At 44.5% G+C, this 23417-nt stretch overlaps 2 protein-coding genes across 31 annotated transcripts in view; both read left to right on the top strand.

The window, feature by feature from the left end:
• The window catches only part of adam9b (ADAM metallopeptidase domain 9b), a 39963-nt gene extending 29557 nt beyond the window's left edge, over positions 1-10406 (top strand). For 2 of the 3 annotated variants that reach the window (XM_090217865.1, XM_090217866.1), the window contains 5 exons: positions 3-108; positions 3560-3701; positions 5973-6051; positions 9803-9843; positions 9957-10406. In XM_090217865.1, coding sequence (XP_090073991.1) covers positions 3-108; positions 3560-3701; positions 5973-6051; positions 9803-9843; positions 9957-10056 — 468 coding nt within the window. In that variant the 3' untranslated portion in view covers positions 10057-10406. Of the gene's footprint in view, positions 1-2; positions 109-3498; positions 3702-5972; positions 6052-9802; positions 9844-9956 lie in introns of all 3 variants that reach the window. The other variant, XR_016491185.1, reaches the window with a different exon arrangement.
• Positions 10407-16415: 6009 nt separating this feature from the next.
• Positions 16416-23157, top strand: pstk (phosphoseryl-tRNA kinase). Of its 28 annotated transcripts, none has more exons than XM_090217849.1 (9): positions 16607-16933; positions 17507-17644; positions 17825-17854; positions 17885-17993; positions 18659-18860; positions 19569-20064; positions 20513-20606; positions 21608-22657; positions 22739-23157. In XM_090217849.1, the coding sequence occupies exons 1-8, from the start codon at positions 16736-16738 to the stop codon at positions 21832-21834; spliced, it is 1494 nt and encodes a 497-aa protein (XP_090073975.1). In that variant the 5' UTR covers positions 16607-16735; the 3' UTR covers positions 21835-22657; positions 22739-23157. The 28 variants fall into 28 exon arrangements, with proteins under 28 accessions (XP_090073987.1, XP_090073972.1, XP_090073967.1 ...); XM_090217848.1 differs by lacking the exon at positions 17825-17854 and adding an exon at positions 17675-17734; XM_090217861.1 differs by lacking the exon at positions 17825-17854 and having other exon boundaries at positions 16416-16933; positions 17510-17734; positions 19569-19644.
• Positions 23158-23417: the final 260 nt, after the last annotated feature.

Genomic DNA, 23417 nt, shown 5'->3' with positions numbered 1-23417 from the left:
AGGTGTGTAACAACCAGGGCCACTGCCACTGTAATGACGGCTGGGGACCTCCTAACTGTGCCAAGTCAGGGAGAGGGGGCAGTGTGGACAGCGGGCCTGCACAGATAGGTAATCTTCACTGCACACCTTTCCTCTGTCTACCTGCCTGTCATTATAGACAGGTACTGTTCACTGCACACCTTTCCTCTGTCTACCTGCCTGTCATTTATAGACAGGTACTGTTCACTGCACACCTTTCCTCTGTCTACCTGCCTGTCATTATAGACAGGTACTGTTCACTGCACACCTTTCCTGTCTCTACCTGCCTGTCATTATAGACAGGTACTGTTCACTGCACACCTTTCCTGTCTCTACCTGCCTGTCATTATAGACAGGTACTGTTCACTGCACACCTTTCCTGTCTCTACCTGCCTGTCATTATAGACAGGTACTGTTCACTGCACACCTTTCCTGTCTCTACCTGCCTGTCATTATAGACAGGTACTGTTCACTGCACACCTTTCCTGTCTCTACCTGCCTGTCATTATAGACAGGTACTGTTCACTGCACACCTTTCCTGTCTCTACCTGCCTGTCATTATAGACAGGTACTGTTCACTGCACACCTTTCCTGTCTCTACCTGCCTGTCATTATAGGCAGGTACTGTTCACTGCACACCTTTCCTGTCTCTACCTGCCTGTCATTATAGACAGGTACTGTTCACTGCACACCTTTCCTGTCTCTACCTGCCTGTCATTATAGACAGGTACTGTTCACTGCACACCTTTCCTCTGTCTACCTGCCTGTCATTATAGACAGGTACTGTTCACTGCACACCTTTCCTCTGTCTACCTGCCTGTCATTATAGACAGGTACTGTTCACTGCACACCTTTCCTGTCTCTACCTGCCTGTCATTATAGACAGGTACTGTTCACTGCACACCTTTCCTGTCTCTACCTGCCTGTCATTATAGACAGGTACTGTTCACTGCACACCTTTCCTGTCTCTACCTGCCTGTCATTATAGACAGGTACTGTTCACTGCACACCTTTCCTGTCTCTACCTGCCTGTCATTATAGACAGGTACTGTTCACTGCACACCTTTCCTGTCTCTACCTGCCTGTCATTATAGGCAGGTACTGTTCACTGCACACCTTTCCTGTCTCTACCTGCCTGTCATTATAGACAGGTACTGTTCACTGCACACCTTTCCTGTCTCTACCTGCCTGTCATTATAGACAGGTACTGTTCACTGCACACCTTTCCTGTCTCTACCTGCCTGTCATTATAGACAGGTACTGTTCACTGCACACCTTTCCTGTCATTATAGACAGGTACTGTTCACTGCACACCTTTCCTGTCTCTACCTGCCTGTCATTATAGACAGGTACTGTTCACTGCACACCTTTCCTGTCTCTACCTGCCTGTCATTATAGACAGGTACTGTTCACTGCACACCTTTCCTGTCTCTACCTGCCTGTCATTATAGACAGGTACTGTTCACTGCACACCTTTCCTGTCTCTACCTGCCTGTCATTATAGACAGGTACTGTTCACTGCACACCTTTCCTGTCTCTACCTGCCTGTCATTATAGGCAGGTACTGTTCACTGCACACCTTTCCTGTCTCTACCTGCCTGTCATTATAGACAGGTACTGTTCACTGCACACCTTTCCTGTCTCTACCTGCCTGTCATTATAGACAGGTACTGTTCACTGCACACCTTTCCTGTCTCTACCTGCCTGTCATTATAGACAGGTACTGTTCACTGCACACCTTTCCTGTCTCTACCTGCCTGTCATTATAGACAGGTACTGTTCACTGCACACCTTTCCTGTCTCTACCTGCCTGTCATTATAGACGGGTACTATTCACTGCACACCTTTCCTGTCTCTACCTGCCTGTCATTATAGACAGGTACTGTTCACTGCACACCTTTCCTGTCATTATAGACAGGTACTGTTCACTGCACACCTTTCCTGTCTCTACCTGCCTGTCATTATAGACAGGTACTGTTCACTGCACACCTTTCCTGTCTCTACCTGCCTGTCATTATAGACAGGTACTGTTCACTGCACACCTTTCCTGTCTCTACCTGCCTGTCATTATAGACGGGTACTATTCACTGCACACCTTTCCTGTCTCTACCTGCCTGTCATTATAGACAGGTACTGTTCACTGCACACCTTTCCTGTCATTATAGACAGGTACTGTTCACTGCACACCTTTCCTGTCTCTACCTGCCTGTCATTATAGACAGGTACTGTTCACTGCACACCTTTCCTGTCTCTACCTGCCTGTCATTATAGACAGGTACTGTTCACTGCACACCTTTCCTGTCTCTACCTGCCTGTCATTATAGACAGGTACTGTTCACTGCACACCTTTCCTCCCTCTACCTGCCTGTCATTATAGACGGGTACTATTCACTGCACACCTTTCCTGTCTCTACCTGCCTGTCATTATAGACAGGTACTGTTCACTGCACACCTTTCCTGTCTCTACCTGCCTGTCATTATAGACAGGTACTGTTCACTGCACACCTTTCCTGTCATTATAGACAGGTACTGTTCACTGCACACCTTTCCTGTCTCTACCTGCCTGTCATTATAGACGGGTACTGTTCACTGCACACCTTTCCTGTCTCTACCTGCCTGTCATTATAGACAGGTACTGTTCACTGCACACCTTTCCTCTGTCTACCTGCCTGTCATTATAGACAGGTACTGTTCACTGCACACCTTTCCTGTTTCTACCTGCCTGTCATTATAGACAGGTACTGTTCACTGCACATCTTTCCTGTCTCTACCTGCCTGTCATTATAGACAGGTACTGTTCACTGCACACCTTTCCTGTCTCTACCTGCCTGTCATTATAGACAGGTACTGTTCACTGCACACCTTTCCTGTCTCTACCTGCCTGTCATTATAGACAGGTACTGTTCACTGCACACCTTTCCTCTGTCTACCTGCCTGTCATTATAGACAGGTACTGTTCACTGCACACCTTTCCTGTCTCTACCTGCCTGTCATTATAGACAGGTACTGTTCACTGCACACCTTTCCTGTCTCTACCTGCCTGTCATTATAGACAGGTACTGTTCACTGCACACCTTTCCTGTCTCTACCTGCCTGTCATTATAGACAGGTACTGTTCACTGCGCACCTTTCCTGTCTCTACCTGCCTGTCATTATAGACAGGTACTGTTCACTGCACACCTTTCCTGTCATTATAGACAGGTACTGTTCACTGCACACCTTTCCTCTGTCTACCTGCCTGTCATTATAGACAGGTACTGTTCACTGCACACCTTTCCTCCCTCTACCTGCCTATCATTATAGACAGGTGCTGTTCACTGCACACCTGTCCTCCCTCTACCTGCCTGTCATTATAGACAGGTGCTGTGCACTGCACACCTTTCCTGTCTCTACCTGCCTGTCATTATAGACAGGTGCTGTTCACTCCCTGAGGGACGGCCTGCTGACCTTCACTAATAACTATCACTCTGCTGCTCCCAGATTATTCCCTGAGGGACGGCCTGCTGACCTTCACTAATAACTATCACTCTGCTGCTCCCAGATTATTCCCTGAGGGACGGCCTGCTGATCTTCTTCCTGCTGGTGGTTCCCATCCTGGTGCTGCTGGTGTTAGTACTGCTCTATGTGTTCAGAAGGGATACCCTGGAAAGATGCCTCAAAGGACCACGCTCCAGACGCTCTAGGTAAACACTGTCTATCACCACGCTCTAGGTAAACACTGTCTATCACCACGCTCTAGGTAAACACTGTCTATCACCACACTCCAGACGCTCTAGGTAAACACTGTCTATCACCACGCTCCAGACGCTCTAGGTAAACACTGTCTATCACCACGCTCCAGACGCTCTAGGTAAACACTGTCTATCACCACGCTCCAGACACTCTAGGTAAGCACTGTCTATCACCATGCTCCAGACGCTCTAGGTAAACACTATCACCACGCTCCAGACGCTCTAGGTAAACACTGTCTATCACCACGCTCCAGGCGCTCTAGGTAAACACTGTCTATCACCACGCTCCAGACGCTCTAGGTAAACACTGTCTATCACCACGCTCCAGACGCTCTAGGTAAACACTGTCCATCACCACGCTCCAGACGCTCTAGGTAAACACTGTCTATCACCACGCTCCAGACGCTCTAGGTAAACACTGTCTATCACCACGCTCCAGACGCTCTAGGTAAACACTGTCTATCACCACGCTCCAGACGCTCTAGGTAAACACTGTCTATCACCACACTCCAGACGCTCCAGGTAAACCCAGTCGTGGATATCAACAGTCTTTCACCACGGTTCCATCCACAGTTTGTAAGTCATAAACATGTTTTTTAAATGATCCTGACGGCTGTGATGGAAACAAAACGTGGAAACATTGAAGTTGACATTTTTATTCGGTACACGAATACTTGAGCGAAGCAGTACATTTTGTGTGCTCTGTCATCACGCACTGGTTTCTATCAGCAAAAAGTATATTATATATATATATATATATATATATATCTGGAAACACCACTGTTGGGGAAAATGCATATTTTCGTAATGCGGATTCTAGAGTATTCCTCTGAAATTCTATGGCTAATTGGATGGACACCTAGCTATGGACACTTACAGTTGAAGTTGGAAGTTTATATACACCTTAGCCAAATGACATTTAAACTCAGTTTTTCACAATTCCTGACATTTAATCCTAGTAAAAATTCCCTGTCTTAGGTCAATTAGGATCACCACTTTATTTTAAGAATGTGAAATGTCAGAATAATAGTAGAGAGAATTATATATTTCAGCTTCTATTTCTTTCATCACAATCCCAGTGGGTCAGAAGTTTACATTCACTCAATTAGTATTTGGTAGCATTGCCTTTAAATTGTTTAACTCCGGTCAAATGTTTCGGGTAGCCTTCCACAAGCTTCCCACAATAAGTTGGGTGAATTTTGGCCCATTCCCCCTGACAGAGCTCGTGTAACTGAGTCAGGTTTGTAGGCCTCCTTACTCGCACACGCTTTTTCAGTTCTGCCCACAATTTTTCTATGGGATTGAGGTCAGGGCTTTGTGATGGCCACTCCAATACCTTGACTTTTTTGTCCTTAAGCCGTTTTGTGACAACTTTGGAAGTATGCTTGGGGTCATTGTCCATTTGGAAGACCCATTTGCGACCAAGCTTTAACTTCCTGACTGATGTCTTGAAATGTTGCTTCAATATATCCACATAATTTCCCTCCCTCACGAAGCCATCTATTTTGTGAAGTGCACCAGTCCCTCCTGCAGCAAAGCACCCCCACAACATGATGCTGCTACCCCCGTGCTTCACGGTTGGGATGGTGTTCTTCGGCTTGCAAGACTCCCCCTTTTTCCTCCAAACATAACGATGGTCATTATGGCCAAACAGTTATATTTTCGTTTCATCAGACCAGAGTACATTTCTCCAAAAAGTACGATCTTTGTCCCCATGTGCAGTACGATCTTTGTTCCCATGTGTAGTTGCAAACCGTAGTCTGGCTTTATGGCGGTTTTGGAGCAGCGGCTTCTTCCTTGCTGAGCGGCCTTTCAGGTTATGTTGATATAGGACTCATCAGAAGCTTCTAAAGCCGTGACATCATTTTCTGGAATTTCCCAAGCTGTTTCCCAAACTAAGAAATTAGTGGAGTGGTTGATAAATGAGTTTTAATGACTCCAACCCAAGTGTATGTAAACTTCACACTTCAACTGTAGCTTATGGACACCTAGATTATGAGTAAACCAACAAAATGTCAATAAAGATTCTTGTCTCTGTAAATTGGGTTCATCTCATCACAAAACTGTACAAACCTAGATGGTGGCACTTCTTTGATTAGTTTAACAGGTTGTGTGACAGAAATAGAAATTGTATGAGATTAAAAGCATATAGTATGTAAAACTGGGTGACTTTCTCTGGGTCACAGGTGTTGCATTTCACATGATGATTTCTAATGTCCGCAGGTCAGGAAACACAGCGAATGGCAATGCCCCGAAACAACCAACTACACAACCTCCAGCAACACAGGCCCCACCCCCTCAGGTAAACTGTTTTTTCCCCCAGCAACACAGGCCCCGCCGCCTCGGGTCAAACTGTTCCCCCAGCAACACAGGCCCCAACCCCTCGGGTATACTGTTCCCCCAGCAACACAGGCCCCACCCCCTTGGGTCAAACTGTTCCCCCAGCAACACAGGCCCCACCCCCTCGGGTCAAACTGTTCCCCCAGCAACACAGGCCCCACCCCCTCGGGTCAAACTGTTCCCCCAGCAACACAGGCCCCACCCCCTCGGGTCAAACTGTTCCCCCAGCAACACAGGCCCCACCCCCTCGGGTCAAACTGTTCCCCCAGCAACACAGGCCCCACCCCCTCGGGTCAAACTGTTACCCCAGCAACACAGGCCCCACCCCCTCGGGTATACTGTTCCCCCAGCAACACAGGCCCCACCCCCTCAGGTAAACAGTTCCACTACATGTACAGTGGGATCTGATATTGACACCCTTGATAAAAAATGAGTAAAAATGATTCAAATACTCATCTATTAAAAAAATTGAAATTATAATATTTCATACATCATTCTCAAAGGTACGTCTTAGACCATTCCTCCATACAGATCCTTCATATCCTTTGTCTGTGCTTGTGGACTGCCCTCCTCAATTCAAACCACAGGATTTCAATGGATTTCAAGTCCGGAGACTGAGATGGCCATTAATAAATGTAGATTATGAATGTTGCATTGGAACCGGTGCTTTGGTCAGATGAGAATACAGGCCACGTCCACTCAGTGGTGGATTGGGTGTGTCTGAGTTTACAGGCCACGTCCACCCAGTGGTGTCTGAGAATACAGGCCACGTCCACCCAGTGGTGTGGTTCAGTGTGTCTGAGAATACAGGCCACGTCCACCCAGTGGTGTGGTTCAGTGTGTCTGAGAATACAGGCCACGTCCACCCAGTGTTGGCTTCAGTGTGTCTGAGAATACAGGCCACGTCCACCCAGTGTTGGCTTCAGTGTGTCTGAGAATACAGGCCACGTCCACCCAGTGTTGGCTTCAGTGTGTCTGAGAATACAGGCCACGTCCACCCAGTGGTGTGGTTCAGTGTGTCTGAGAATACAGGCCACGTCCACCCAGTGGTGGGGTCTGAGAATACAGGCCACGTCCACCCAGTGGTGGGGTCTGAGAATACAGGCCACGTACACCCAGTGGTGGATTCAGTGTGTCTGAGAATACAGGCCACGTCCACCCAGTGGTGGGTTCAGTGTGTCTGAGAATACAGGCCACGTCCACCCAGTGGTGGGGTCTGAGAATACAGGCCACGTACACCCAGTGGTGGATTCAGTGTGTCTGAGAATACAGGCCACGTCCACCCAGTGGTGGCTTCAGTGTGTCTGAGAATACATGAGCAGAAAAGAACCCCCAACCTACTGTATAATATGGTGGTGAATCTTTAATGTTGTGGGGCTGTTCTACTTCTGCTGGTCCTGGAGGCCTTGTTAAGGTCAACGGCATCATGGACCTTACCCAGTTCCAGGACATTTTAGCCAACAACCTGGTTGACTGTGAGGAGGCTGAAACTTGACCACAAGTGGCTCTTCCAGCAATACAATATCCCCAAGCACACATCAAAATCCACTAAGAAATTGTTATTTTGCTACATAATTCACATTTTGCATCGCCATCTGTCTCTGGACTTGAAATCCATTGAAAACCTGTGGTTTGAATTGAGGAGGGTAGTATACAAGAGCAGACAGAGGATATCAAGGATCTGTGGTTTGAATTGAGGAGGGTAGTATACAAGAGCAGACAGAGGATATCAAGGATCTGTGGTTTGAATTGAGGAGGGTAGTATACAAGAGCAGACAGAGGATATCAAGGATCTGTATGGAGGCCTGGGTTTAAGATCCCTCCTAAAGCATTTTTGGTTAAGGGCTTGTCAGTCAGCATTTCACTGTAAGGTCCTGTTGTATTTTTTTGGTGCATGTGACAAATGTGTTCTCAAACTCATAAAACATTCTAGAAAAAGGCTGTGCTGTTATCCTCGCAAAGTGAGGTATTGGAAACAGGGGTGTCCATTTTTACCCTACCTTTTTGAGAAAAAAATGTTTTTTTTGCGTACAATATAGCTCAATATTTTAATGGTTTATTTTATAGTAATTGTTTGCTCATTTTTGTTAAGGGGGTAAATCATTTCAGACCCTGCTATGTCTTTATTGAGGGGTTAAATCATTTCAGACCCTACTATGTCTAAAATGGGACAGGATCCAGAACTGACCAGGTTTTTCCATCAACTGCCATCATGGTCAAAGTTAGCAGGGAAATCATATTTTTTGAAGGGATGAAACCTAAAACACGTCTGGTTGGACCTCTAGCCTGGTCATGGGAGTGGGCTATACAACCAGATCTAGCCTGGTCATGGGAGTGGGCTATACAACCAGATCTAGCCTGGTCATGGGAGTGGGCTATACAACCAGATCTAGCCTGGTCATGGGAGTGGGCTATACAACCAGATCTAGCCTGGTCATGGGAGTAGGCTATACAACACAAACAGATCTAGCCTGGTCATGGGAGTGGGCTATACAACACAAACAGACCTAGCCTGGTCATGGGAGTGGGCTATACAACACAAACAGATCTAGCCTGGTCATGGGAGTGGGCTATACAACCAGATCTAGCCTGGTCATGGGAGTGGGCTATACAACCAGATCTAGCCTGGTCATGGGAGTGGGCTATACAACCAGATCTAGCCTGGTCATGGGAGTGGGCTATACAACCAGATCTAGCCTGGTCATGGGAGTGGGCTATACAACACAAACAGATCTAGCCTGGTCATGGGAGTGGGCTATACAACACAACACAGATCTAGCCTGGTCATGGGAGTAGGCTATACAACACAAACAGATCTAGCCTGGTCATGGGAGTAGGCTATACAACACAAACAGATCTAGCCTGGTCATGGGAGTGGGCTATACAACCAGATCTAGCCTGGTCATGGGAGTGGGCTATACAACCAGATCTAGCCTGGTCATGGGAGTGGGCTATACAACCAGATCTAGCCTGGTCATGGGAGTGGGCTATACAACCAGATCTAGCCTGGTCATGGGAGTGGGCTATACAACCAGATCTAGCCTGGTCATGGGAGTGGGCTATACAACCAGATCTAGCCTGGTCATGGGAGTGGGCTATACAACCAGATCTAGCCTGGTCATGGGAGTAGGCTATACAACCAGATCTAGCCTGGTCATGGGAGTGGGCTATACAACACATATCTAGCCTGGTCATGGGAGTGGGCTATACAACACAAACAGACCTAGCCTGGTCATGGGAGTGGGCTATACAACGAGATCTAGCCTGGTCATGGGAGTGGGCTATACAACACAAACAGTCCTAGCCTGGTCATGGGAATGGGCTATACAACACATATCTAGCCTGGTCATGGGAGTAGGCTATACAACCAGATCTAGCCTGGTCATGGGAGTAGGCTATACAACCAGATCTAGCCTGGTCATGGGAGTGGGCTATACAACCAGATCTAGCCTGGTCATGGGAGTGGGCTATACAACCAGATCTAGCCTGGTCATGGGAGTGGGCTATACAACACATATCTAGCCTGGTCATGGGAGTGGGCTATACAACACAAACAGACCTAGCCTGGTCATGGGAGTGGGCTATACAACGAGATCTAGCCTGGTCATGGGAGTGGGCTATACAACACAAACAGATCTAGGACCTTTTCCAGTATGTGACTTATTAATCAGTTTACATGTTGTAGTAATTCTGCTCTCTTCATCTGTTTCCAGCCAATGCCTACATATCCACCATCCTCTACCTCAGGACCCAGGTATTAATGCTTTATCGTAGCATATTGGGGGGGGGAAGAGTGTCCATATTACAAACGCCTTAGTTGTATGTTTTATTTTTTAATGTTGATTTTAGTTTTAATATGCCACTTAGGTATGGAGAAAACAACAATTGGAACCAACCTCCTGCCTCCCAGCCACCTCTCCCCCAGCAAGGCCCAGGTGTTCCCAAACCCATCCCTCCCAAGCATTAACCCTGACAGAAACACCCCTTCGAACATAATGGGGGGCTCTTCCCTCATTCGTCATTGTAAATTTCATATTTGTATTTTACTCACATTTGTATGATCGTTTGTGGATATCTAAATAATAATAATAATTTAAAAAACGTTTTATTGCAGGAACATGATTTGGTGACAGGGACTTTTTAAGATATTACTTTTTACATTATTACTACGGAAATGAAGGTAACACATTTTGTAATAAAAAATATACATATTGTTGATATTGTTAAGTTCCAGAAAGGCTCCATTTATTTTATGAGCGGTTTACAAGATTTTTTTTAATATTTAAAAGTTACTCATAATAAAAATGTGATAAAATATTTTCCTGCCTTATTTTCCATTGTTTTATTAGGCCAATCTTTCATTCCGAGGTACAGTAGAATATTACCAGAGGTACAGTAGAATATTACCAGAGTTTCTAAACCCAGAGGTACAGTAGAATATTACCAGAGTTTCTAAACCCAGAGGTGCAGTAGAATATTACCAGAGGTACAGTAGAATATTACCAGAGGTACAGTAGAATATTACCAGAGGTACAGTAGAATATTACCAGAGGTACAGTAGAATATTACCAGAGGTACAGTAGAATATTACCAGAGTTTCTAAACCCAGAGGTACAGTAGAATATTACCAGAGTTTCTAAACCCAGAGGTACAGTAGAATATTACCAGAGTTTCTAAACCCAGAGGTACAGTAGAATATTACCAGAGTTTCTAAACCCAGAGGTACAGTAGAATATTACCAGAGTTTCTAAACCCAGAGGTACAGTAGAATATTACCAGAGTTTCTAAACCCAGAGGTACAGTAGAATATTACCAGAGTTTCTAAACCCAGAGGTACAGTAGAATATTACCAGAGTTTCTAAACACTGAGGTACAGTAGAATATTACCAGAGGTACAGTAGAATATTACCAGAGGTACAGTAGAATATTACCAGAGGTACAGTAGAATATTACCAGAGGTACAGTAGAATATTACCAGAGGTACAGTAGAATATTACCAGAGGTACAGTAGAATATTACCAGAGGTACAGTAGAATATTACCAGAGTTTCTAAACCCAGAGGTACAGTAGAATATTACCAGAGGTACAGTAGAATATTACCAGAGGTGCAGTAGAATATTACCAGAGGTGCAGTAGAATATTACCAGAGGTACAGTAGAATATTACCAGAGTTTCTAAACCCAGAGGTACAGTAGAATATTACCAGAGTTTCTAAACCCAGAGGTACAGTAGAATATTACCAGAGTTTCTAAACCCAGAGGTACAGTAGAATATTACCATGGTTTCTAAACCCAGAGGTACAGTAGAATATTACCAGAGTTTCTAAACCCAGAGGTACAGTAGAATATTACCAGAGTTTCTAAACCCAGAGGTACAGTAGAATATTACCAGAGTTTCTAAACCCAGAGGTACAGTAGAATATTACCAGAGTTTCTAAACCCAGAGGTACAGTAGAATATTACCAGAGTTTCTAAACCCAGAGGTACAGTAGAATATTACCAGAGGTACAGTAGAATATTACCAGAGTTTCTAAACCCAGAGGTACAGTAGAATATTACCAGAGTTTCTAAACCCAGAGGTGCAGTAGAATATTACCAGAGGTACAGTAGAATATTACCAGAGGTACAGTAGAATATTACCAGAGGTACAGTAGAATATTACCAGAGGTACAGTAGAATATTACCAGAGTTTCTAAACCCAGAGGTACAGTAGAATATTACCAGAGTTTCTAAACCCAGAGGTACAGTAGAATATTACCAGAGTTTCTAAACCCAGAGGTACAGTAGAATATTACCAGAGGTACAGTAGAATATTACCAGAGTTTCTAAACCCAGAGGTACAGTAGAATATTACCAGAGTTTCTAAACCCAGAGGTGCAGTAGAATATTACCAGAGGTACAGTAGAATATTACCAGAGGTACAGTAGAATATTACCAGAGGTACAGTAGAATATTACCAGAGGTACAGTAGAATATTACCAGAGTTTCTAAACCCAGAGGTACAGTAGAATATTACCAGAGTTTCTAAACCCAGAGGTACAGTAGAATATTACCAGAGTTTCTAAACCCAGAGGTACAGTAGAATATTACCAGAGTTTCTAAACACTGAGGTACAGTAGAATATTACCAGAGGTACAGTAGAATATTACCAGAGGTACAGTAGAATATTACCAGAGGTACAGTAGAATATTACCAGAGGTACAGTAGAATATTACCAGAGGTACAGTAGAATATTACCAGAGTTTCTAAACCCAGAGGTACAGTAGAATATTACCAGAGGTACAGTAGAATATTACCAGAGGTGCAGTAGAATATTACCAGAGGTGCAGTAGAATATTACCAGAGGTACAGTAGAATATTACCAGAGTTTCTAAACCCAGAGGTACAGTAGAATATTACCAGAGTTTCTAAACCCAGAGGTACAGTAGAATATTACCAGAGTTTCTAAACCCAGAGGTACAGTAGAATATTACCATGGTTTCTAAACCCAGAGGTACAGTAGAATATTACCAGAGTTTCTAAACCCAGAGGTACAGTAGAATATTACCAGAGTTTCTAAACCCAGAGGTACAGTAGAATATTACCAGAGTTTCTAAACCCAGAGGTACAGTAGAATATTACCAGAGTTTCTAAACCCAGAGGTACAGTAGAATATTACCAGAGGTACAGTAGAATATTACCAGAGTTTCTAAACCCAGAGGTACAGTAGAATATTACCAGAGTTTCTAAACCCAGAGGTGCAGTAGAATATTACCAGAGGTACAGTAGAATATTACCAGAGTTTCTAAACCCAGAGGTACAGTAGAATATTACCAGAGTTTCTAAACCCAGAGGTACAGTAGAATATTACCAGAGTTTCTAAACCCAGAGGTACAGTAGAATATTACCAGAGTTTCTAAACCCAGAGGTACAGTAGAATATTACCAGAGTTTCTAAACCCAGAGGTACAGTAGAATATTACCAGAGTTTCTAAACCCAGAGGTACAGTAGAATATTACCAGAGTTTCTAAACCCAGAGGTACAGTAGAATATTACCAGAGTTTCTAAACCCAGAGGTACAGTAGAATATTACCAGAGTTTCTAAACCCAGAGGTACAGTAGAATATTACCAGAGTTTCTAAACCCAGAGGTACAGTAGAATATTACCAGAGTTTCTAAACCCAGAGGTACAGTAGAATATTACCAGAGTTTCTAAACCCAGAGGCGCAACATCGTGAGATTTCTAGTAATGCTTGTGAAACAGACCATGCCGGAGTTTAAAAAGTCAAATCAAATTATTTCTGACTTACTTTGTAGACAGCAGGTGTAGACTAACAGTGGAAATCAGTAGAAAATATAACATGGCTGTATGTATGTATTTATGTATGTATGTATATATATATATATATAACACAAACAGACCTATACACACACACTGCATTTGGAAAGTATTCAGACCCCTTGACTTTCTCCACTTTTCTTTTACATTACAGCCTCATTCTAAAATAACTACTATAAAATCCTCAATCTACACACAACATCCCATAATGACAAAGCGAAAACAGGTTTAGAAGTTTTTGCTCATTTCTAAAAGATAAAAAAAGATACTGTTTTCAGACCCTTTGCTATGAGACTACTATTGAGCTCAGGTGCATCCTGTTTCCATTGATCGTCTTTGAAATGTTTCTACAGCTTGACTGGAGTCCACCTGTGGTAAATTCAATTGATTGGAAAATATTTGGGAAGGCACACACCTGTCTATATAAAGGTCCCACAGTTGACATGTCAGAGCAAAAACCAAGACATGAGGTTGAAGGAATTGTCAGCAGAGCTCCGAGACAGGATTGTGTCGAGGCACAGATCTGGGGAAGGGTACCCAACAATTTACCCAACCCACTTGTAGTTTGCCAAAAGTCATCTAAAGACTCTCAGACCATGAGAAACAAGATTCTCTAGTAGGATGAAACCAAGATTAAACTCGTTGGCCTGAATGCCAAGCATCACGTCTGGAGGAAACCTGGCACCATCCCTACGGTGAAGCATGGTGGTAGCAGCATGCTGTGGGGATTTTTTTCAGTGGCAGGGACTGGGTGATGTGCCAAGCTTGTAGCGTCCTACCCAAGAAGACTCGAGGCTGTAATCACTGCCAAAGGTGTAGTAAAGGGTCTGAATACTTCTGTGGTATTCTAACCAGGGGTCAAAGTTCAATTCATTTCTTCCAGGTACAGGACATTCTATATGTTCACACTTACACCAACCTGTGTTATGGGCTGAGTCATAGCATTTCATATAGAACACAGAGATCCTATTAATTCAATAGGATCTCTGTGGGCAGGGCGATTTTAAAGATTTGTCATTTAACTTAAAAAAAAAATGTATGACCTTTTTTTTATTGTGGCATAAACACAACCAGTCATGTTGTTCTTTTCATCTGATTGTCAAACATTCTCTACTAGACGACCCACTGACGTTCGTTCTCTCACAAACACATTTCAAGCCTCCAAACAGTGGTGAATGGAAAGAGATATGGGTTACACAATCACCCAAAGAAGTGTAATGCCATTTGGCTGGGCTATTGTCATTAGGCCAGAATGTATGTGTCCACTGCTGTCCTCGCGCATCTCTGTATCTGCCACTCATCTCTGCCTTGGAAAATGTTTGTGTTCTCATTGAACCACATGGCATTTTGGAGCGTAGTCTACACCACCCGGTTTTCATTTCTCAGGCCTCTTACATGCGGTAATGATTGTTTTTTAAATGGAGTAATAGCCAACAACAACTGCCTGCCCTCCAGGACACCTACAGCACCCGATGTCACAGGAAGGCCAAAAAGATCATCAAGGACAACAACCACCCGAGCCACTGCTTGTTCACCCCGCTGTCATGCAGAAGGCGAGGTCAGTACAGGTGCATCAAAGATGGTCACTTTAATAATGGAACACTGGTCACTTTAATAATGGAACACTGGTCACTTTAATAATGGAACACTGGTCCCTTTAATAATGGAACACTGGTCCCTTTAATAATGGAACACTGGTCACTTTAATAATGGAACACTGGTCACTTTAATAATGGAACACTGGTCCCTTTAATAATGGAACACTAGTCACTTTAATAATGGAACACTGGTCACTTTAATAATGGAACACTGGTCACTTTAATAATGGAACACTGGTCACTTTAATAATGGAACACTGGTCACTTTAATAATGGAACACTGGTCACTTTAATAATGGAACACTGGTCACTTTAATAATGGAACACTGGTCACTTTAATAATGGAACACTGGTCACTTTAATAATGGAACACTGGTCCCTTTAATAATGGAACACTGGTCAGTTTAATAATGGAACACTGGCCCCTTTAATAATGGAACACTGGTCACTTTAATAATGGAACACTGGCCCCTTTAATAATGGAACACTGGTCACTTTAATAATGGAACACTGGTCACTTTAATAATGGAACACTGGTCACTTTAATAATGGAACACTGGTCACTTTAATAATGGAACACTGGTCACTTTAATAATGGAACACTGGTCACTTTAATAATGGAACACTGGTCACTTTAATAATGGAACACTGGTCACTTTAATAATGGAACACTGGTCACTTTAATAATGGAACACTGGTCACTTTAATAATGGAACACTGGTCACTTTAATAATGGAACACTGGTCACTTTAATAATGGAACACTGGTCACTTTAATAATGTAACACTGGTCACTTTAATAATGGAACACTGGTCACTTTAATAATGGAACACTGGTCACTTTAATAATGGAACACTGGTCACTTTAATAATGTTTACATACTGCTTTACTCATCTCATATGTATATACTGTATTCTATTCTACTGTATCTTAGTCAATGCCACTCCAACATTGCTCGTCTTAATATTGATATATTTCTTAATTACATACATCTTACTTTTAGATGTGTGTTTTGTTGTGAATTGTTAGAGACTACTGCACTGTTGGAGTTAGAAACACAAGCATTTCGCTACACCCGCAATAACATCTGCTGAATATGTGTCTGTGACCAATAACATCTGGTGAATATGTGACCAATAACATCTGCTGAATATGTATATGTGACCAATAACATCTGCTGAATATGTGACCAATAACATCTGCTGAATATGTGACCAATAACATCTGCTGAATATGTGTATGTGACCAATAACATCTGCTGAATATGTATATGTGACCAATAACATCTGCTGAATATGTGACCAATAGCATTTGATTTGATTTTTTAAACTTTTGTCGAAAGAGTGGCTTTGAGACGGCGTGCACATGCGCAGTTCGACACGAGAGGACCCTTAGACCCGATGACGTGTTTGTACGCGTTAGTTTACCTAGTATGAACGGGGACTTCTGTTGGAGAATCAGTTTGAGCCGGTCTTTGATACTGTCCTGTCTTTGGTATTACTCTGAACATGCCATTGGTTTTGGTAGAACCTCCAGCACCACAGGTGGCAGCACTGGGCCAGAAACTAGTACACTTACCAAAACAAAACCACCATCGAAGTACTGGATTATGACGTGGACTTGTTATGGGTCAGGAAGAGGACATTCCTCAACAAATAATAGTTTAATAACGTTACAAAGGTGACAAATCGTTCCGTCGATGGATCTAAATGAAGATAGTGTTAATTTGCGATGTGCACCCGGATATGCTTGTGTGTTCTCTGCGGTTTACCTGCAGCAGGAAAGTCGACGCTTGCACAGGCGGTCAACTCTCACTCTGTCCAACGAGGCTGGAGGTCCGCTGTCATTTCTTACGACGACCTGATACCCGGTGACGCTTTCAATGTGAAGGAAGTCGAGGATGAGGAGGATATTCCGCGATCGCAGACGGTACATTACAAGTCTAAGTCCTGTTTATATCAATGTAGACTACTGAGAACTGTAAATTCTCAACTACCCACCTGGGATTTTTTTGTGCCGAAATTCAATCAAATCTGCATTATTGAATTACACTGCCTGTAAAGCAACTGCAATTAGACAACATTTTACCAGAGGAATCAAAAGGGAGTTCATTTCCATATAAATGCGTCATAGGTTTGATTGATACTGTAATGAAACGGCAAGGAGCAGGTCTCGAACCCTCGGGTCCGGCGCCCTATCGACTGTGCCGCAAAAGCATGCTCGATTTCCAGCGCTAATAAACCCAGGGTCATTACAATATGATATACTATTTGAAATAGGCAACAGAGTTTGTCATGAATGTATTCCTCGTGTCACTGTGCCACAACCCCCATGTCTTTCAGCAGACTAAATGGAAATTAAAGAACAGGGTTTGTCATGAATGTATTCCTCATGTCATTGTGCCACAACCCCCATGTCTTTCAGCAGAGTAAATGGAAATTAAAGAACAGGGTTTGTCACATGTATTCCTCATGTCACTGTGCCACAACCCCCATGTCTCAGCAGACTGAATGGAAATGTCACAGACAAGCGGTGCTGCGGTGTGTTGAACAGTTCCTACAGAGTCCCACAGAGCAGCTACCACCAATCATCTACCAGATCAACAGGGATGCCCGGAGTCGTCTCCTTCACGCCGCTCAGGTCTGCGGGACACCGGCGGGCTCTTCTCAGGTCTGCGGGACACCGGTGGGCTCTTCTCAGGTCTGCGGGACACCGGCGGGCTCTTCTCAGGTCTGCGGGACACCGGCGGGCTCTTCTCAGGTCTGCGGGACACCGGTGGGCTCTTCTCCGTTCTGCGGGACACCGGCGGGCTCTTCTCAGGTCTGCGGGACACCGGTGGGCTCTTCTCAGGTCTGCGGGACACCGGAGGGCTCTTCTCAGGCTTACCCATCACCTTCAGATCGACCACCGCCGCCACTCTTCATTCTGCTGGACGACAACTTCTACTATCCAAGCATGAGATACGAGGTGTACCAACTGGCCAGAAAACGTATGTTAAATCTGAAACCCCGTCGTACTGCACCGTCAGAAACATTGTGAAATGTCTTGATAATATTTTATTTAAAGCTGTTTGAAGCCCGGTGTACAAAACTGAAAGTACAATATGCAAAAATAAGTATGGGAAGCATAGAAATTGCACACCTAGAACAGACCTACCGCGTTCTAAGACTCGCTTTCAATGAAAATGACAGATCTATAAGTCACATTTCTATGTGCATTTGGTCTGGTCGCCCAAAAAGTTACAAATTACCAAACAAATGTACCAAACGAAACAAGGACGACTTTTAAATATGTCCACAGAAAACAAAAACACATTTACAGGAACAACTGTGCAGATAAAGTTTGTTAACAGAATAAAACTGAGGGAGATTTGACCATAATTCTGTTACCAAACTTTTGCATCTGCACAGTTTTTCCAGTAAATGTTTTTTTTTAAATTTATTTTTATTTATTTACTATGTAAATTGTTCAAACAAGTTGTTGTGCATAGAATTGTATGTATGGTTTGTTAAACTTTGAAATCAATGTTTTTTTTTTGTTTAGCATAAGTCTTCGTGTTAAATCAGAGTCTCGGCGTAATTCCGTTTCCGTGGAAACAGTTAGTAAATCATAGATATCGTTTGCCTACGATGACATTTTTCTCTTTGAAAACAGACTCTGTGGGATTCTGTCAGGTGTACGTCCACTGTCCCGTGGAGTCGTGTGTCAGGAGAAACCAGCTGAGGCCCCAGCCGTTACCCAGTGATGTTATAGTAGAGATGGCCAAGCGCATGGAGCCTCCAAACCCTCAGAGAAACCCATGGGAGCAGAACAGTGTCACTCTGGACAGCGAACACCACTTCACCATAGAATACATGTGAGTGAGTCTAGGGAAGTGTCCCCTTACACCAGCAATCAAATCAAATGTATTTATAAAGCCCTTCGCACATCGGCTGATATCTCAAAGTGCTGTACAGAAACCCAGCCTAAAACCCCAAACAGCAAGCAATGCAGGTGTAGAAGCACGGTGGCTAGGAAAAACTCCCTAGAAAGGCCAGAACCTAGGAAGAAAACTAGAGAGGAACCAGGCTATGAGGGGTGGCCAGTCCTCTTCTGGCTGTGCCGGGTGGAGATTATAACAGAACATGGCCAAGATGTTCAAATGTTCATAAATGACCAGCATGGTCCAATAATAATAAGGCAGAACAGTTGAAACTGGAGCAGCAGCACGGCCAGGTGGACTGGGGACAGCAAGGAGTCATCATGTCAGGTAGTCCTGAGGCATGGTCCTAGGGCTCAGGTCCTCCGAGAGAGAGAAAGAAAGAGAGAAAGAGAGAGAATTAGAGAGAGCACACTTAAATTCACACAGGACACCGGAAAGGACAGGAGAAATACTCCAGATATAACAGACTGACCCTAGCCCCCCGACACATAAACTACTGCAGCATAAATACTGGAGGCTGAGACAGGAGGGGTCGGGAGACACGGTGGCCCCGTCCGATCCAAGCAATCAGACAGGAAATGGGACGTTAATCAAATGTTACTGTTTATGTATATTAACCTTGTGTTTCACCGTCTCCTTCAGCCAAAGGTTGGTGAAGGTGATCTCTACTGCGTTGGAGAACCCACTGAGTCCAGTCCAGGACAACGCTGAGCAGAAGGTATGTTCTGTTAGTTCATGGAACCCACTGAGTCCAGTCCAGGACAACGCTGAGCAGAAGGTATGTTCTGTTAGTTCATGGAACCCACTGAGTCCAGTCCAGGACAACGCTGAGCAGAAGGTATGTTCTGTTAGTTCATGGAACCCACTGAGTCCAGTCCAGGACAACGCTGAGCAGAAGGCATGTTCTGTTAGTTCATGGAACCCACTGAGTCCAGTCCAGGACAACGCTGAGCAGAAGGCATGTTCTGTCAGTTCATGGAACCCACTGAGTCCAGTCCAGGACAACGCTGAGCAGAAGGCATGTTCTGTTAGTTCATGGAACCCACTGAGTCCAGTCCAGGACAACGCTGAGCAGAAGGTATGTTCTGTTAGTTCATGGAACCCACTGAGTCCAGTCCAGGACAACGCTGAGCAGAAGGTATGTTCTGTTAGTTCATGGGACCCACTGAGTCTAGTAGGAGCCAGAGCAGCTTACAGTATGGTGATGAGCATTTTGACCATGTTAACGTGACCTCTGCTGTATTCTATATTCTGTAGGAGGCTGACCCTCAGAGCTGTGGTGTATTCTATATTCTGTAGGAGGCAGACCCTCAGAGCTGTGGTGTATTCTGTAGGAGGCTGACCCTCAGAGCTGTGGTGTATTCTATATTCTGTAGGAGGCTGACCGTCAGAGCTGTGGTGTATTCTATATTCTGTAGGAGGCTGACCGTCAGAGCTGTGGTGTATTCTATATTCTGTAGGAGGCAGACCCTCAGAGCTGTGGTGTATTCTATATTCTGTAGGAGGCAGACCCTCAGAGCTGTGGTGTATTCTATATTCTGTAGGAGGCAGACCCTCAGAGCTGTGGTGTATTCTATATTCTGTAGGAGGCAGACCGTCAGAGCTGTGTGTCCAGTGTGGTCCACCAGGCTGACCAGGCCTGCAGACGCCTGGTCTCACAGGCCATGCAGGAGGCCAGAGGTCAGTAATTCATCCTTACTGTGATCCTTAAAGCCCACACACACACTGATAGAGTTTGCCGGCTGAGAGTACTTAGCAACTCTGAACGGAATGCCAGGCGTAATTTGCAAGCGGAAAATGTTGTCAGCCGTACGACCCACCGGCAGTCGGTCCCTAAAACCCGCCGTGCCGAACGAACGCCAAACAAAGGGAATATGAACATGGAGCACGTGGACATTCTGAGGTGTTTACTCTCCCCTTTGAAAGGTAGACTCAGTGAGATGACGTTGCACGAAATAAACACAAAATCCGCTCATCTCAAAATCTTGTTTCAACGTCATCTGGCTGAGTCTACCTTTTAAAGAAAAAAAACATAATCAAGAGTTAATAGTGGCAAGGCATGTAGTAGCCTAGTGGTTAGAGTGTAGAGGCGGCAGGGTAGCCTAGTGGTTAGAGTGTAGAGGCGGCAGGGTAGCCTAGTGGTTAGAGTGTAGAGGCGGCAGGGTAGCCTAGTGGTTAGAGTGTAGAGGCGGCAGGGTAGCCTAGTGGTTAGAGTGTAGAGGCGGCAGGGTAGCCTAGTGGTTAGAGCGTAGAGGTGGCAGGGTAGCCTATTGGTTAGAGTGTAGAGGTGGCAGAGTAGCCTAGTGGTTAGAGTGTAGAGGTGGCAGGGTAGCCTAGTGGTTAGAGCGTAGAGGCGGCAGGGTAGCCTATTGGTTAGAGCGTTGGACTAGCAACCGGAAGGTTGCGAGTTCAAACCCCCGAGCTGACAAGGTACAAATCTGTCGTTCTGCCCCTGAACAGGCAGTTAACCCACTGTTCCAAGGCCGTCATTGTAAATAAGAATTTGTTCTTAACTGACTTGCCTAGTTAAATAAAGGTAAAATAAAAATAAACAGAGAGAATGAATGATTGTGTGTTTATATTGTAGGTTTCTAAGTAGAACGTTTCTTGACTCACTACCTCCACCTTCCTTCTATATACGCTCACCAGTAAATCACAACTCTTCATCCTCCTATGTTCAGAACATCAACTTCCCCCCGAGAGGATGAGGTCTCTGGCAGCCGACTTCAATGAATCCAAAACCAGATTTCTCCAGGACCTGCGGAGACAAGTTCTCCACGGCCTTCCCTCAACCCTGGGAGAGGGCGTGGAGGTGGAGCGGGTTGTGAACAGAGCTGTGGACGTCTTCAACAGAGAGAAACAGGAAATCATCGCAAGATACCTTCCTCCTTATGACAGAATAAAATGACACAGAAAATGAGGGATAGATGATCGCCGTTATGTAACTTTCATTGATTCTATGTAAATAGTCATACATATTGACGTTAGTAATTACATTTATATATTTTTCTGACAAAACGTCCAACCTGTTAGGTGCATATACAGGGTGGAACCTAGCAAGGTGGAAATGTGGAGGCTAACTTAGCCGTAGCACTGGGTGGAACCTAGCAAGGTGGAAATGTGGAGGCTAACTTAGCCGTAGCACTGGGTGGAACATAGCAAGGTAGAAATGTGGAAGCTAACTTAGCCGTAGCACTGGGTGGAACCTAGCAAGGTGGAAATGTGGAGGCTAACTTAGCCGTAGCACTGGGTGGAACATAGCAAGGTGGAAATGTGGAGGCTAACTTAGCCGTAGCACTGGGTGGAACATAGCAAGGTAGAAATGTGGAGGCTAACTTAGCCGTAGCACTGGGTGGAACATAGCAAGGTGGAACCTAGCAAGGTGGAGGCTAACTTAGCCGTAGCACTGGGTGGAACATAGCAAGGTGGAAATGTGGAGGCTAACTTAGCCGTAGCACTGGGTGGAACCTAGCAAGGTGGAAATGTGGAGGCTAACTTAGCCGTAGCACTGGGTGGAACATAGCAAGGTGGAAATGTGGAGGCTAACTTAGCCGTAGCACTGGGTGGAACCTAGCAAGGTGGAAATGTGGAGGCTAACTTAGCCGTAGCACTGGGTGGAACATAGCAAGGTGGAACCTAGCAAGGTGGAAATGTGGAGCTTAACTTAGCCGTAGCACTGGGTGGAACCTAGCAAGATAGAAATGTGGAGGCTAACTTAGCCGTAGCACTGGGTGGAACATAGCAAGGTGGAACCTAGCAAGGTAGAAATGTGGAGGCTAACTTGGCCGTAGCACTGGGTGGAACATAGCAAGGTGGAACCTAGCAAGGTGGAAATGTGGAGGCTAACTTGGCCGTAGCACTGGGTGGAACATAGCAAGGTGGAACCTAGCAAGGTGGAAATGTGGAGGCTAACTTAGCCGTAGCACTGTGAGTGATCAAGATCCAGCTAGCATAATGGTGAACACTTGAAGATCATTTTTTTTTACTGTTCCGTCAAACACAATTTGAAAGGATCAAATGTTCATCTACTTTAGCCGAACAGCCGGGGGACATTTTAAGAGCGAGACCGTACTGACTGACATCACGAAACATTAAAATGTAGATGTGTTTAAACCGAGTGTTGATACTTCATGTGGCGTTGCGCTGTCATGGGACACTTCCTGATTGTGATGTCATCGTCCAATGAAAAACAAAATGGTCCAAAAAATGCAAATACAATTCCCATTGAGATGATATCTCCTGTGTTTTCATGGGAAAGGACACCTACCTTTCTATTTAAAGCTCTTTGGAAACCACATTCTACAGTGAATAAGAGGTGTTATTTCCTGGGGACAGAAAAGGCATAACAGGAATGAATGACCCGGTCTGTGAGAGCCAGAAATCTTGCTTGTTTGTAGGTGACCAAATACTTATTTTCCACTATAATTTGCAAATAAATTCATTAAAAATCCTACAATGTGATTTTCTGGATTTTTTTTCTCATTTTTGTCT

The sequence above is a fragment of the Oncorhynchus mykiss genome, chromosome 23 (assembly GCF_057628025.1).
Source record: "Oncorhynchus mykiss isolate SJ-2025 chromosome 23, ASM5762802v1, whole genome shotgun sequence".
In the NCBI taxonomy this organism is placed as follows: domain Eukaryota; kingdom Metazoa; phylum Chordata; class Actinopteri; order Salmoniformes; family Salmonidae; genus Oncorhynchus; species Oncorhynchus mykiss.
The sequence above is the reverse complement of the archived record's forward strand: the minus strand, read 5'-3'. Positions and strand labels throughout refer to the sequence as shown.

Bases quoted from the DNA above. Each gene is read 5' to 3' on its own strand.
- pstk (XM_090217837.1), top strand. From the start codon at position 16,736: ATGTGCACCCGGATATGCTTGTGTGTTCTCTGCGGTTTACCTGCAGCA. The intron at 17,994-18,658 runs GTATGTTAAATC...CTTTGAAAACAG, and splicing joins GTACCAACTGGCCAGAAAAC to ACTCTGTGGGATTCTGTCAG. The intron at 18,861-19,568 runs GTGAGTGAGTCT...CGTCTCCTTCAG, and splicing joins CACTTCACCATAGAATACAT to CCAAAGGTTGGTGAAGGTGA.